Source organism: Pseudorca crassidens, chromosome 21 (assembly GCF_039906515.1).
Source record: "Pseudorca crassidens isolate mPseCra1 chromosome 21, mPseCra1.hap1, whole genome shotgun sequence".
Taxonomy (NCBI): Eukaryota; Metazoa; Chordata; class Mammalia; order Artiodactyla; family Delphinidae; genus Pseudorca; species Pseudorca crassidens.
This window is the reverse complement of record NC_090316.1, coordinates 22,632,897-22,649,176: the sequence shown is the minus strand read 5'-3', so window position 1 is coordinate 22,649,176 and position 16,280 is coordinate 22,632,897. Positions and strand designations below refer to the sequence as shown.

Here is a 16,280-nt window from a genome sequence, read left to right as displayed (position 1 = left end):
TCAGCACCACCAAACCAGCTTTACAACAAATGCTAAAGAAACTTCTCTAGGCAAGAAACACAAGAGAAGGAAAAGACCTACAATAACAAACCCAAAACAATTAAGAAAATGGGAATAGGAACATACATATCGATAATTACCTTAAATGTAAATGGATTAAATGCTCCCACCAAAAGACACAGACTGGCTGAATGGATACAAAAACAAGACCCATATATATGATGTCTACAAGAGACCCACTTCAGACCTAGGGACACATACAGACTGAAAGTGAGGGGATGGAAAAAGATATTCCATGCAAATGGAAATCAGAAGAAAGCTGGAGTAGCAATTCTCATATCAGACAAAATAGACTTCGAAATAAACACTATTACAAGAGACAAAGAAGGACACTACATAATAATCAAGGGATCGATCCAAGAAAAAGATATAACAATTGTAAATATTTATGCACCCCACATAGGAGCACCTCAATCAATACATAAGGCAAATACTAACAGCCATAAAAGGGGAAATCGACAGTAACACATTCATAGTAGGGGACCTTTACACCACACTTTCACCAATGGACAGATCATCCAAAATGAAAATAAATAAGGAAACAAGCTTTAAATGATACATTAAACAAGATGGACTTAATTGATATTTATAGGACATTCCATCCAAAAACAGAATACACATTTTTCTCAAGTGCTCATGGAACATTCTCCAGGATACATCATATCTTGGGTCACAAACCAAGCCTTGGTAAATTTAAGAAAACTGAAATCGTATCAAGTATCTTTCCCGACCACAACGCTATGAGACTAGATATCAATTACAGGAAAAGCTCTGTAAAAAATACAAACACATGGAGGCTAAACAATACACTACTTAATAACAAAGTGATCACTGAAGAAATCAAAGAGGAAATCAAAAACTACCTAGAAACAAATGACAATGGAGACACGACGACCCAAAACCTGTGGGATGCAGCAAAAGCAGTTCTAAGAGGGAAGTTTATAGCAATACAATCCTACCTTAAGAAACAGGAAACATCTCAAATAAACAACCTAACCTTGCACCTAAAGTAATTAGAGAAAGAAGAACAAAAAAAAAATAGCGGAAGGAAAGAAATCATAAAGATCAGATCAGAAAGAAATGAAAGAAACAATAGCAAAGATCAATAAAACTAAAAGCTGGTTCTTTGAGAAGATAAACAAAATTGATAAACCATTAGCCAGACTCATCAAGAAAAAAAGGGAGAAGACTCAAATCAATAGAATTAGAAATGAAAAAGGAGAGTAACAACTGACACTGCAGAAATACAAAAGATCATGAGAGACTACTACAAGCAACTCAATGCCAATAAAATGGACAACCTGGAAGAAATGGACAAATTCTTAGAAATGCACAACGTGCCGAGATTGAACCAGAAAGAAATAGAAAATATGAACAGACCAATCACAAGCACTGAAATTGAAACTGTGATTAAAAATCTTCCAAAAAACAAAAGCCCAGGACCAGATGGCTTCACAGGCGAATTCTATCAAACATTTAGAGAAGAGCTAACACCTATCCTTCTCAAACTCTTCCAAAATATAGCAGAGGGAGAAACACTCCCAAATTCATTCTACAAGGCCACCATCAACCAGATACCAAAACCAGACAAGGATGTCACAAAGAAAGAAAACTACAGGCTCACTGATGAACATAGATGCAAAAATCCTCAACAAAATACTAGCAAACAGAATCCAACAGCACATTAAAAGGATCATACACCACGATCAAGTGGGGTTTATTCCAGGAATGCAAGGATACTTCAATATACACAAATCAATCAACATGATACACCATATTAACAAACTGAAGGAGAAAAACCATATGATCATCTCAATAGATGCAGAGAAAGCTTTCGACAAAATTCAACACCCATTTATGATAAAAACCCTGCAGAAAGAAGGCGTAGAGGGAACTTTCCTCAACATAATAAAGGCCATATATGACAAACCCACAGCCAACATCGTCCTCAATGGTGAAAAACTGAAACCATTTCCACTAAGATCAGGAACAAGACAAGGTTGCCCACTCTCACCACTCTTATTCAACAGTTTTGGAAGTTTTAGCCACAGCAATCAGAGAAGAAAAGGAATCCAAATCGGAAAAGAAGAGGTAAAGCTCTCACTGTTTGCAGATGACATGACACTATACATAGAGAATCCTAAAGATGCTACCAGAAAACTACTAGAGCTAATCAATGAATGTGGTAAAGTAGCAGGCTACAAAATTAATGCACAGAAATCTCTTGCATTCCTATACACTAATGATGAAAAATCTGAAAGTGAAATTAAGAAAACACTCCCATTTACCAATGCAACAAAAAGAATAAAATATCTAGGAATAAACCTACCTAAGGAAACAAAAGAACTGTATGCAGAAAATTATAAGACACTGATGAAAGAAATTAAAGATGATACAAATAGATGGAGAGATATACCATGTTCTTGGATTGGAAAAATCAACACTGTGAAAATGACTCTACTACCCAAAGCAATCTACAGATTCAATGCAATCCCTATCAAACTACCACTGGCATTTTTCACAGAACTAGAACAAAAAAATTTCACAATTTGTATGGAAACACAAAAGACCCCGAAGAGGGCTTCCCTGGTGGCGCAGTGGTTGAGAGTCCGCCTGCCGATGCAGGGGACGCGGGTTCGTGCCCCAGTCCGGGAGGATACCACATGCCGCGGAGCAGCTGGACCCATGAGCCATGGCTGCTGAGCCTGCGCTACACAACGGGAGAGGCCACAACAGTGAGAGGCCCGCGTACCGCAAAAAAAAAAAAAATTAAAAAAAGAAAATGACCCCGAAGAGCCAAAGCAATCTTGAGTACGAGAAACCAAGCTGGAGGAATCAGGCTCCCTGACTTCAGACTATACTACAAAGCTACAGTAATCAAGACAGTATGGTACTGGTACAAAAACAGTAATATAGATCAATGGAACAGGATAGAAAGCCCAGAGATAAACCCACACACATATGGTCACCTTATCTTTGATAAAGGAGGGAGGAATGTACAGTGGACAAAGGACAGCCTCTTCAATAAGTGGTGCTGGGACAACTGGACAGGTACATGTAAAAGTATGAGATTAGATCACTCCCTAACACCATACACAAAAATAAGCTCAAAATAGGTTAAAGACCTAAATGTAAGGTCAGAAACTATCAAACTCTTAGAGGAAAACATAGGCAGAACACTCTATGACATAAATCACAGCAAGATCCTTTTTGACCCACCTCCTAGAGAAATGGAAATAAAAACAAAAATAAACAAATGGGACCTAATGAAACTTAAAAGCTTTTGCACAGCAAAGGAAACCATAAACAAGACCAAAAAACAACCCTCAGAATGGGAGAAAATATTTGCAAACGAAGCAACTGACAAAGGATTAATCTCCAAAATTTGTAAGCAGCTCTTGCAGATCAATAACAAAAAAACAAACCCAATCCAAAAATGGGCAGAAGACCTTAATAGACATTTCTCCAAAAAAGATACACAGTTTGCCAACAAACACATGAAAGAATGCTCAACATCATTAATCATTAGAGAAATGCAAATCAAAACTACAATATCATCTCACACCGGTCAGAATGGCCATCATCAAAAAATCTAGAAACAGGGCTTCCCTGGTGGCGCAGTGGTTGAGAGTCCGCCTAACGATGCAGGGTTACATGGGTTCGTGCCCCAGTCTGGGAGGATCCCACATGCTGCGGAGCGGCCGGGCCTGTGAGCCATGGCCACTGAGGCTGCGCGTCCCAAGCCTGTGCTCCACAATGGGAGAGGCCACAACGGTGAGAGGCCCGCGTACCACAAAAAAAAAATAAAATAAAAAAATAAAAAAATCTAGAAATAATAAATGCTGGAGAGCGTGTGGAGAAAAGGGAACACTCTTGCACTGCTTGTGGGAATGTGAATTGGTACAGCCACTATGGAGAACAGTATGGAGGTTCCTTAAAAAACTACAAATAGAACTACCATATTACCCAGCAATCCCACTACTGGGCATATACCCTGAGAAAAGCATAATTCAAAAAGAGTCATGTACCAAAATGTTCATTGCAGCTCTACTTACAATAGCCAGGAGATGGAAGCAATCTAAGTGTTCATCATCAGATGAATGGATAAAGAAAATGTGGCACATATATACAATGGAATATTATCAGTCATAAAAAGAAACGAAATTGAGTTATTTGTAGTGAGGTGGATGGACCTAGAGTCTGTCATACAGAGTGAAGTAAGTCAGAAAGAGAAAGACAAATACCGTATACTAACACATATATATGGAATCTAAGAAAGAAAAAAAAAATGTCATGAAGAACCTAGTGGTAAGACTGGAATAAAGACACAGACCTACTAGAGAATGGACTTGAGGATATGGGGAGGGGGAAGGGTAAGCTGGGACAAAGTGAGAGAGTGGCATGGACATGTATACACTACCCAACGTAAAATAGATAGCTAGTGGGAAGCAGCCGCATAGCACCGGGAGATCACCTCGGTTCTTTGTGACCACCTAGAGGGGTGGGATAGGGAGGTTGGAAGGGAGGGAGACGCAAGAGGGAAGAGATATGGGAATATATGTATATGTATAGCTGATTCACTTTGTTATAAAGCAGAAACTAACACACCATTGTAAAGCAATTATACTCCAATAAAGATGTAAAAAAAAAAAGTTTTTGGCTAAATACACTGAGCAGTTTTGTTCAGTACAACTATCTTCTCAATTTAAAATATTATCATCCATTTATGATAGATTTATCACTTAAATTCAGTGTGGTACAATTAACTTTTTCATACTAAGATCAAGATAGAATCAAACAAAAATACCTTTCTATATACAGAAATTTAAAAGGATTTTCAAAATAATTGTTGAAAGCCTAATTAGTTAGAATCTCTAATTGAAATCCTGTGTTTTAATTGAGGGTTTTTTTCTCCGTCCTTCTAAAATCATTCCTTTTATGTGACTATTCATGTAGCAAAAAAAAAAAGTCAGGGCTTCCCTGGTGGGGCAGTGGTTGAGAGTCCGCCTGCCGATGCAGGGAACGCGGGTTCATGCCCCGGTCCGGGAAGATCCCACATGCCGCGGAGCGGCTGGGCCCATGAGCCATGGCCGCTGAGCCTGCGCGTCCGGAGCCTGTGCTCCGCAACGGGAGAGGCCACAACAGTGAGAGGCCCGCGTACCGCAGGAAAAAAAAAAAAAGTCAAACATTTGTCATTTAAGTTTGATTATCTACTAAGAAAAAACTTTGTATATATTTCTCTAGGTTTCACAAAATTAAAGTTTTTACTCAAAAAGTTTACATCTTTCCTCAGAACTTCAAATGAGTTTTTTTAACACAAATTATTTGTAACTCAATTTCTAGTCTCAGTTACACGGCTGAAAGATTGAAAATTCATTTTACTCAATGAACATCAAAGCAATACCAACAAAATGCTATAAGGAAAAAAAATTTCTAATTGCTATACATTAGAATGCCTTTGGAAGCAGCCGTGAAAATGGAGGCATACTATGACCTATACAATTTATACACTTTAAACATTAATATTTAATTTCTCTAAATGACTACTCAAATATGTAGGTATATACAGATAAAAATAATTTTAGCTTACTGTACATTAAAGATTGTAGTAATTTTTTTTTTTAGAAATGTGTTCATATACACGTTTTTATATAGGGATAGATATAAAAACAGTGATTTTTTTTTAAATTCCATTAGTTTACATAATATATAAAACTTTATTTCTTTTTCCTATGGTCTCGATGTGAGCAGTCCAGGTTATTGTGGCAGCTCTGCTCATTCAGGGATGGAAGTTTCTTCCATTCTTTAGTTCTGCCATTCCGTCCCTTATCCACATGGCTGAGACTGTGTTGCTACCACTTCTCTGTTGAAGCCAGTGGGCAGGGGGGAAATGAGCTTGAAAACTCAGTCCCAGAAAGGCCACAAATAAGTTTCTCAGTCCATTGATAAGTACTTAGTTACATGGCCTTATCTAACAGCAAGGCAGTGGCTCTATCGCTGTAGAAGAAACAGAACGTGGGGAACTCCCCGGCTGTCCAGTGGTTAGGACTTGGTGCGCTTTCACTGCCGGGGCAGGGTTTGACCCCTAGTCGGGAAACTAGATCCCGCAAGCCACCCACAACCCCATGGTTTTTATTTTATTTTTATTTTTAAAAATTAAAAAAAAATTCTTTTGGCCACCCGGCACAGGATGCAGGATCTTAGTTCCCCAACCAGGGATTGAACCTGTGACCCCTGCAGTGGAAGTGTGGAGTCTTAACCACTGGACCGCCTGGGAAGTTCCCCCCAATGTTTTTATATTTTGTGTTGTTACTATGGTCATATCTACACATAAACAATATGTAGGAAAACAGAGAATTGGCACAGGCCACTGGCTTCCTTCCACAGCTAAATTCTACAGATGCCAAAGAAATGAGGACAAAGTACATTCTATTTTTGTTGCTAACTTTAATCTTTCATTTCAGCATAACATTTGCTTTAAGTTTTGTTTTTATTTTCATTTTTGTTTTCTACTATAGAGAAAATAAAACACATAGAAAAGTAGGAAGAACAGTAATCTCCCTGTACCTATTACCCAGTTTCATTAATGATCAATATTCTGTTCTTTTATTTCATCTAATGCACCAAAAATCTGTTGAGTATTTTAATACAAATTTCAGACATATACCATCTAATGAATATTTTAATATGCATCTCTAACAGATAAGGAAAATTTTCAAATGCAATCATAATAGCATCATCATGTCCAATAAAATTATAATTGATCCCAAATGATCTTTCCTACACATTTTTTTTTTAAATCAGTAAAGTTTTTTTTTCTTCTTTGTAGCACTCTCATCTATTCTTGGTTAGAGAACAATTTAGTAATTTTCCTGGAGATATAAACCTATGAATTAGGCAAGTGAGGAGAGGAAGGCATCGAAGACAGTTCATCAGGAAGCATTTTTTATGTTCCAGCCCTCAATGCTTTGAACTGGTAGCATTCTTGGTCCCTGCAATGCAACTTAGCTCTTAATTATGAATTGTCTTTTTAATACTTCATCTGGGTGGATTTTTTTTCCAGCTATACAGTAAACTCACTGAAGCTAGGGTTATTTATAATGCCTTATTTTATACGGTACTAAACTCGACTGACCTCTCAACCATTGTTACCTCTTTCCAAAAATTCTTTGAAATCTCTCTTCTTTACTCATAACTATGTTTTCAGTATCATTTCAGGACACATATAAAATTTAAAAAGATAAAATCAAGTATCCATTTTTAACAGCAAGATTTCTGTTTATTTTTATAAACAGAAAAACAACAAAGCTTTCCCATTTGAGGGAAAAGTTTAATGTTTATTTTTCAGTCTGAGTCAAAATGAAAGTATAAAAACTGCAACATCAAAACCCCTATATCAAAATGTCAAGTGACCACTGTAGGATACTAGAGTAGGCAATTACTGAGAGATTGTCGGTTGCATTTCTCTCCCTCTTGTTGAAGAGCAAGGGCAACGAGAAAATCTAGAGTTCTTTTTCCTTAAAGAAACAAAAAAAAACTACTCCTGAATAAATATGACAGAGGTCCTTTGTAAGCATCTTTTTATTCAGAAACTGCTGCAGACCAGCCGAACGAGGAAGACTGAGCCAACCAGGGTCAGAAGGGAAGGGGTAAGGAACTGAAATAGCACCGACGAATGGGGTCAGAAGGACCAAGACAACTGTTGGTTGCAAGGCAAATTTTATTGTGCTACAGTTGCAGATTATATAGACTAGAAAAGGGAAGGTTGCCAGACGGTGGTTTACATTATCTAATGACTGTCTCGGCTCAAGGTTAACTTCCCTGGGAGAAAACCCATAAACCCAGAATCATCAAAAATAACGTGCACGTGCAGGGGGGAGACAGCTTTGCTTATCTCATTTTACATTCTTTCTGATTTCTGGGCCCTAGTGATTTATCTCCCATGGAATGGAACAAGGAAGGGAACAAGTAGGGACAGTCCCTTCGAGCAGCGGCGGCATGCCTGGCACGTCCGCAGCCTGCTCTCATGGCTGACTGCTTCCCACAGGTTCCCCTTTTTTATTTTTTAATTTTTGCTGCAAACTTATTCCATGAAGTTTACTGCCAAGAGTAGTATATTGTTGCATGAGGATACGAAACACACATGAGAAGATTATTAGCAATAATAGGCAAATTACGGCCAGGGTAATAAATCCTGACAACCTTCCAGTAATCCAAGACTGAGCGTTTAACCACTTTAAATGATCCAGTGAAGTTTGAATTACATCTTCTGGCGAAATATCATCAAGATGTGCATTTTGCATATCCTGAATTTCAGCATTTAACTTCTTAAGATCAAGACTAATATTATTATCTGACCAAACACTCAGCAGATGCATTTTTACTTTCTCCCATTCCCAAATAGAGCCATTATACTTATAAGGAGTAACACAAATCCATGTATACTTTGCATGACAAGCTAAACGCATCAATTTTAATGCTGCCATCTGATCTCCAATCCCCAAAACTGCGTTTTTAAATTCATCTAACTTGTTATTAATCTGTAAATCTATGTGACTTTGTAAAGATAAAGCAAGACTGGTATTTTGAGATAACTGATTAACAAAGTAAGCATCATTAATACGCTGTGAAAGAGCAAGACCGGCAGCAGCCGCGGTAGCAGACAGAGCAGCCAAGGCAAGTAAACTTACTATTAGCCACCTAAGAAAGCGTCTCCCTCTCCGCAAGGCTTTAGAGAGGTCCACCCATGCCTGTACTCCAGTATTTTCATACCAAGGTTCTTTCAGATGTACAGGCACCATAACATACAGGGGTTGCTTTAGTATAAGGACAGATTGCGTTCCTGCAGAAGGGAACATACAACTGCTAAAAATACAATTAACACAGCTAATATTATACTCTCCTTTGGAAGAATTAACAATGTTAATAGAACCAATCAAAAGTGTATATGGAGGAGCAACACAAGTTATAACATATGTATTGGAATAAGTTAGAGCTAGTTTCCATATATCCCAGTTCTTCTGAAATGTAATAAACCTATCTATGACGGGAATAGAAGAGATAAGAACTGACCCCTTGGTATAATCTACAGTACACCATATTTGGTTATTCCAAGATGCATTGCAACGTTCAAAATTGGATTCAGGAAAGTTAACGGTCATAAAAGGAGGAAATTGATTTTTTGATTTTCTGTTAAGAATAGTAACCTTATGTTCAGCTATAAGTATCCCTTGTTCTCCAGATAAATGCTTCATACAGAAATAATTTCCTGAATCTTCACCTGTAACCTTGGTTATAGTAATAGAGGAATCCCTAAGTGGTGAAGCGTATGAGATTCGACCTCTAATATTAATAGGTTGCCCATTTTTATACCAAATGATGGTATCCTTAAGATCCTCTCGTTGGCTGGTAGCCGGGCATGCAAGAGTAATGTTGGTTCCTGTAAAATGAAGGATGCCTGGAGAGCCTGACAAACCAACTGATTGATCCGTTTCCTCATAAACATCTGTATGCTCATAACTAATAGCCTTTACACATCCAGTTTCCAGATTCAATGGGCTAAGACAGACAGGATAGGTATTAAACCAGTTAGTATAATTTACAGACATATTGATTTGTTTTATATTCCCAATAAGAGGCCCATAAACAGTATCATTGTAAAATACAAGAAACTTTGCTTCAGACCAAGATATGGGTTGTAATAGTGGAGGATCAGGTACATAGGCCCAGTAAGTTGCTGCATTAACAGAGGGAACACATGAAATGGTTGCCAACATAGCCAAAAATAAAATTATAGGTGTAACAGGATTATTCTGTTGTTTCACTAACTCTTGAGCTCGTGAAATCAATTGTTTAACTTGTCCCCAGGTTGGAACATCACTCCCTTGAGTCGTGCTGGCAAGTGGTCTCCTCTTCTTCTTTTTCTCGATTGATACGGTCACCGTTGCTTTCTTTGGAGAAATGTGAAGTTTCTGCATTTTCTTTATCAGTCGGGCGTTGCGATGAGCCATCTATCTGCTTCACTAGACGTTCAGGAAGCCAACAAGGACCAGGCGCAGATCTGGGAAAGATACACATGTGACCTTACCCCCAGATCAAGACGGGATCCAGACCATACCAGGTATTGGTCAATGGATCCCGCCAAAGAACTTCTGGAACAGATGTTGTCAATGTTCGCTCAGCCAGCAATCTTTCTCCTGCAGAACGGCCAAATTTATCAACAGTCAAAAAATTTAAAATAAATAATGCATGATTCAAAAGGCTGTATGGTGTGGTTTCATATAATTCCCCCTTTTTTATTTTTTCAATAGTTAGTTTTAGGGATCTGTGTACACGTTCTACAATGCCCTGTCCTTGAGGATTATATGAAATACCTGTAATATGAGTAATTTGTAAGGAATCACAAAATTTTGCAAAAGCAGTACTGGTATAAGCAGGCCCATTATCAGTTTTTATAATTTTAGGAATATTCATAAATGCAAAACAATGTAATAAATGAGTAATAACATGTTTAGTAGCCTCTCCGGTCTGTGCTGTAGCACAGAGGAAACCAGAATAAGTATCAATAGTGACATGAACAAACTGTAATTTCCCAAAAGATGGGATATGAGTAACATCCATTTGCCATAAATGACTAGGTAATAATCCACGAGGATTAACGCCATAATGCGGAACAGGAAGGTGAGGTAAACACTGTGGGCATTGCTTAACAATTTGTCGGGCGGCTTCACGAGTAAGGGAAAATTGTTTGCGTAATGCAGCCGCTGACTGATGGTGTAAAGCATGTGACTGTTGTGCTGCTTGTGAAGCAGTTTGATCATAACTTACCATAATATGAGGGTGTCCAGGATATGGACCATAACAGTATGAAGATAATGAATGCAATACAATAACCATTCATGATAAGAGGGAGAATGGAGTGAAGGAGTAGAAGCTTTAGCATCAAGAGAGGAATGGATAGGAAAAAAATTATATTTAGTACGAGTCAAACTATCTGCAGCTGCATTAAGTTTTGCTAAAGGACCAGGGAGATTAGAGTGTGCACGAATATGTAAAGCTGCAACAGGGCCATCATGAGAGCGTATGAGTTGCTGGAGTAGACGAAAAGAGGATGATAATTAAGGATCATTAGTATGTCCTATGGTCACAGTCTCCAGAAGAAACAATAAGCTAATAAGATATTTACTATCAGAAAACAAATTAAAAGATACAGAAGGCAAATGTTTAAAAGCCATAATGACAGCATACAGTTCAACACGTTGAGCTGAAGTCAAGGAAGTTTGTTCAATTAGTTTTGTTCCATCGTCAATGATTACAGTAGCCACTCCTGAGGAGGACCCGTCTATAAAAACCAAAGGTACATGTGGAATAGGGTGTTGTTGCATTACAGAAGGAAAAATGTAAAGATTATTTTTACTAAATCGAATTATCTTATCAGCAGGATAATGACATTCTAGGTTTCCTGGAAATCCTACAAGAGCAAGTCCCCATTCATTACTATGTTGAAAAAGCCAATTTTGTTGACTAACTGAATAAGGGATAATAATTTGAGAAGGTTCTATTCCTATAAGTTGTAAGCATCTACTTCTACCTTGCATCATTAAATTACTAATACGTTCATAATAAGGATTAATAGCCTTAGAGGGTGTAGTCTTCATGTGAATCCATTCAGTAACTCCAGTAGTCTGCTATAAAACAGCTGCGGACACATGGGGTGTTGGACAAATAATTAAAGAAATTGGCAGGTGAGTGTGTATTCAAGTTAACTGCACAGAGCTGATAGCTCTATTAACTATTTGTAATGCTTGGAAACCCTCTGGAGTCACGGAGCGTGATGACGAAGGATCTGAATCACCTTTAAGAATATCAAACAAAGGCTGTAGTTGAGCAGTAGTAAGTTTTAAGGAAGGCCTTAGCCAATTAATACCTCCAAGTAATTTTTGAAAATCATTTAATGTTTTTAAATTATCAACTCGAATTTGCAGTTTCTGAGGCCTAATAGTAGTGTTATCTATATATTTACCCAAATATAAAAATGGAGATTGTCTTTGAATTTTTTCTGAGGCAATGACCAAGCCAAATGATTGTTAAGGATTGTTCTAAAAACTGAAAAGCAGTCTCTAATAAAGAACTATTATCAGTGGCTAAAAGTATATCATCCATATAATGTATGAGATATAACGTTGGAAACCTTTTTCTCACAGGAGTCAAGGCCTGAGCCACATATTTTTGGCATAATGTAGGACTATTTGCCATGCCCTGAGGCAATACTTTCCATTGAAATCTCATGAGTTCTCTAAAAGTTAAGGAAGGCAAGCTAAAAGCAAAACGTTTTCTATCTTCAGGAAACAAAGGAATAGTGAAAAAACAATCTTTTAAATCTATAACTAAAAGATGATAATTACGTGGTATGGCTGTTGGAGAGGGTAGGCCTGGTTGAAGAGCTCCCATTATTAGCATAGTTTTATTGACAGCTCTTAGATCCTGTAATAACCTATATTTTCCAGATATTTTCTTGATAATAAAAATAGGAGTATTCCAAGGGCTATTGGAAATTTCTAAATGCCATAATTGTAATTGTTCCATTACTAACTGTTCTGCAGCTTCTGTCTCCTTTGTGAGGGGCCACTGGTCCACCCATAAAGGGTCATCAGTCAGCCAAGTAATTGGATCAGCAGTGAGTGAAGGAGAATCCAAGGCCCCTAAGAAAAACCCAAACCTTGTCTATCATTTTTTATTTTCACATCAATAGGATACGCAGTTCCTTGTTGATTTGTTCCCAGCCCTTTTGTGGGAAGAAATCCTTGATCCAACACCATATTAGAGACTTGAGAATTTGGACTGTAAAGCAATACTCCCATTTCTTTTAATATATCTCAGCCCCAGAGGTTTAAAGGCAGCCCAGGCAAAACATAAGGCTGGAAGTATCCTGAATGTAAATCCTGATAGTAAGCCCTCACTATCTTGCCATAATAATAACTGACTACTTTGCATAGGAGAAGAACTTTGTCCTATTCCTTCAAGTTCTGTAATAGTAGGAACTAACGGGCCAACGTTTAGGCCAGTGCATCTGCGTCATAACAGACATCAGCTCCAGTGTCTAACAAACCTGAAAAAAACCTTTCCATTAATGGTTAATTTCATTTCTGGACATTCTTTCCCTAGCTTCTGAATCCAGTAGACAGCATTAGATGATCCAAAGGCCTTTGTTCCTCTCTTTTGATGTTGTAAAATTTGTCCATGAGGTACAAAGGACAAAAGTAGCAACTGTGCAATTTTATCACCAGGAGAAGTAGTTATTATATTTTTAGTAGTTTGTGCCATGATTTTTATTTCTCCTTCATAATCAGAATCTATGACTCCTGGCATAATAGTTAAACCTTTCATGGTGACACTACTTCTTCCCAATAATAGTCCCATCAAACCCTTAGGTAAAGGTCCATAGATGCCCGGAGAGAGGGCCTGAAGACCCATTTCAGGAGTTAATACATATCGGGCAGAGGTACCGAGGTCCAGTGCTGCACTTCCTGGTGTTGCTCTAGAGAGCGAGGATATTGTATGTTTTTGTTCTTGGTTAATGTCTGAATGATAATTTGAGGAGGATACACAGACATCGCCCCTATTGTTTGTTGGGGCCAGGGAAGGCCCCGGGAGGAGTTTCCCGACAGTGGTGTCCCATCCTTGTGGGTCAGTGAGCGACAATCTCGTGCCTAATGTTTTCGCCTATTGCACCTAGGGTATAAACCGACCATCTGGAGGTTTCTGAACAGGGAAGGAAGGACTAGGGTTAGAATTAAAAGACCTACATTCTCTAGCAAAATGGGCTGCCTTTCCGCATTCAAAACAAGTCTTTGTTTTCTTTTGACTGTTTTTAAGCCCCACTTTAGTTAGTGCTGCAGCCACAGCAGCACCCTGTATATAAGCAGGCCCAATGTCCGCACAAAGGCGAATATAGTCCTCCAACGTTCCTCGTTTTCTCCAAAGTCGAATCGCAGCCTGACATGCATTATTAGCGTTTTCAAAAGCAAGTTGCTTAACTACAATTGTACCAGTGGGTCCATCCACAATGAGTCTCCCCACCACCTGTAACAATCTATCTACAAAATCAGCATATGGTTCATCAGGTCCCTGTCTAATTTTTGAAAGATCTTCAGTTTTATGAGCAGAAGGTAGTTTTCTCCAGGCTTGCAACGCCAGATGATTTATTTGAGGATATGCAACAAACGGATAAGTCAACTGATCTTGTAACGATATATACGGCCCTTCACCCACCAACATATGATAATCCACAGAAATATTATGGGAAGCATCCTTTTCTGCTTGTTCAGCAGCCCGTTCATAAAACTCAGACTTCCATATTAAATCATCTCCACCATTTAAACAAGCTCGTGCAATAGACTTCCAAACAGCGGGGGGAAGAGCTTCTCCTGCTATAGTGTCAACCACAGCAGTAGTAAAAGGAGGAGTGGGCCCATATTGAGCGCAAGCAGACTTTAAATCTTTTAATACTTTAAAGGGAAGAGCTTGATGCTCCCTAATAGCTTGTTGAGGATTATTAGGATCAGGTCTTTCTATGACAGGACAACAGAAAATAGGATCTTCTCCTCGTTTTATTGCTCCTTGTACAGCGCGCTGCAAGGGACTGAGCATTTTTACAGATGTAGATTTTTGAGGAAGACAGTCCTTACTAATCTGTGGCTTTTTCACTGACTTATCTATCATAGCCATTAGAAAATCATCCTCAGGATATTTTTCTCTTTCGTGTTTAAAAGCCTCATCTGTTAAGTCGAAATATTCCTCTTCATCTGATATGTTAAAATTAATAAGTTCCCTATATTTAGGAAGTGGCGGTGCAGAAGCCATTAAGGCAGTTTGATCTTCTGAAGAAGGCTTTTGTTTTTCTGACTTTACATTCAAATCAACACTATCATGAGAAGAATCTAAACATTCTTTTATCAGATTCCACAAACTAAATGTAACAACAGGAGTATGAGTAGGCCCTCGAGACTCATAATAATTTTTTAAATCTTCTCCAACTTTCTGCCAGATTTCAATGTCAACAGAGCCGCCATCAGGAAACCAGGGAGATACATCATAAATATTCTGTAAAAACTCAGTCAACTGTGAGGTAGAAACTTTATTACCCCGAGCTTTAAGCATCGAAAGTAAAACCTGAGCAAATAATTCATGCTCCTTTGAGCCCTTTTGTCCCATCTTATTTTACTTCTGACTATTGCCTTATGCCGGTACTAGTTTCACTTCTACTTGTGGCCACACATATTTTGCATAAGGGTTCCCTTACCTGCACTTTCTTTTTCTTTTAATTGCCTTCACGCTTCAGGTCCCTGTTTGGGCGCCACTTGCCTGCGGACCAGCCGGATGAGGAAGACTGAGCCAACCAGGGTCAGAAGGGAAGGGGCAAGGAACTGAAACAGCACCGACGAATGGGGTCAGAAGGACCAAGACAACTGTTGGTTGGTTGCAAGACAAATTTTATTGTGCTACAGTTGCAGATTATATAGACTAGAAAAGGGAAGGTTGCCAGACGGTGGTTTACATTATCTAATGACTGTCTCGGCTCAAGGTTAACTTCCCTGGGAGAAAACCCATAAACCCAGAATCATCAAAAATAACGTGCACATGCAGGGGGGAGACAGCTTTGCTTATCTCATTTTACATTCTTTCTGATCTCTGGGCCCTAGTGATTTATCTCCCATGGAATGGAACAAGGAAGGGAACAAGTAGGGACAGTCCCTTCCAGCAGCGGCAGCATGCCTGGCATGTCCACAGCCTGCTCTCATGGCTGACTGCTTCCCACAAGAAACCACTATTCACATGTGTGTCTAATTAGTAGAATTAGGAGGATGCATAATTTGTGTTTTTTGAATACCAAGTCCAAGAATAATTCTGCATAATGGATCAAAATAGAAGCCATATAATTAAGGATGACTGTAGCAAGACTACCCTGGAGAGAAGAAGCTTACAAATATTGTTTATAATTACAGATAGTACAGAACTGTTTTAGCTAAAGCTAATAAATAAAAACATGATTCCAGGTATGGCGGTGCACCAGGAAAATTGGGATTTGGTGAACAGATGTTCTTAAGAATTACGCACAACCTGAGTATATTATTTGGTATTGCCTGCGTTCTTACTAATTAGAGCTTTCCTTATTGCCTTTCATCCTTATTGCCATCATCCCTAGACTTGGCTACTGATGC

At 38.5% G+C, this 16,280-nt stretch overlaps 2 protein-coding genes across 2 annotated transcripts; both read right to left on the bottom strand.

The window, feature by feature from the left end:
* Positions 1 to 7,505: 7,505 nt before the first annotated feature.
* LOC137215964 (endogenous retrovirus group K member 113 Env polyprotein-like) lies at positions 7,506 to 15,438 on the bottom strand. Its single transcript, XM_067721580.1, has 2 exons — positions 15,362 to 15,438; positions 7,506 to 10,120 (listed from the first exon to the last, which is right to left on the bottom strand). The coding sequence occupies exon 2, from the start codon at positions 10,068 to 10,070 to the stop codon at positions 8,085 to 8,087; it is 1,986 nt and encodes a 661-aa protein (XP_067577681.1). The 5' UTR covers positions 10,071 to 10,120; positions 15,362 to 15,438; the 3' UTR covers positions 7,506 to 8,084.
* On the bottom strand, positions 13,792 to 15,273 carry LOC137216212 (endogenous retrovirus group K member 10 Gag polyprotein-like). Its single transcript, XM_067722125.1, has one exon. It carries the CDS (start codon positions 15,271 to 15,273, stop codon positions 13,792 to 13,794), a length of 1,482 nt encoding a protein of 493 aa, XP_067578226.1.
* Positions 15,439 to 16,280: the final 842 nt, after the last annotated feature.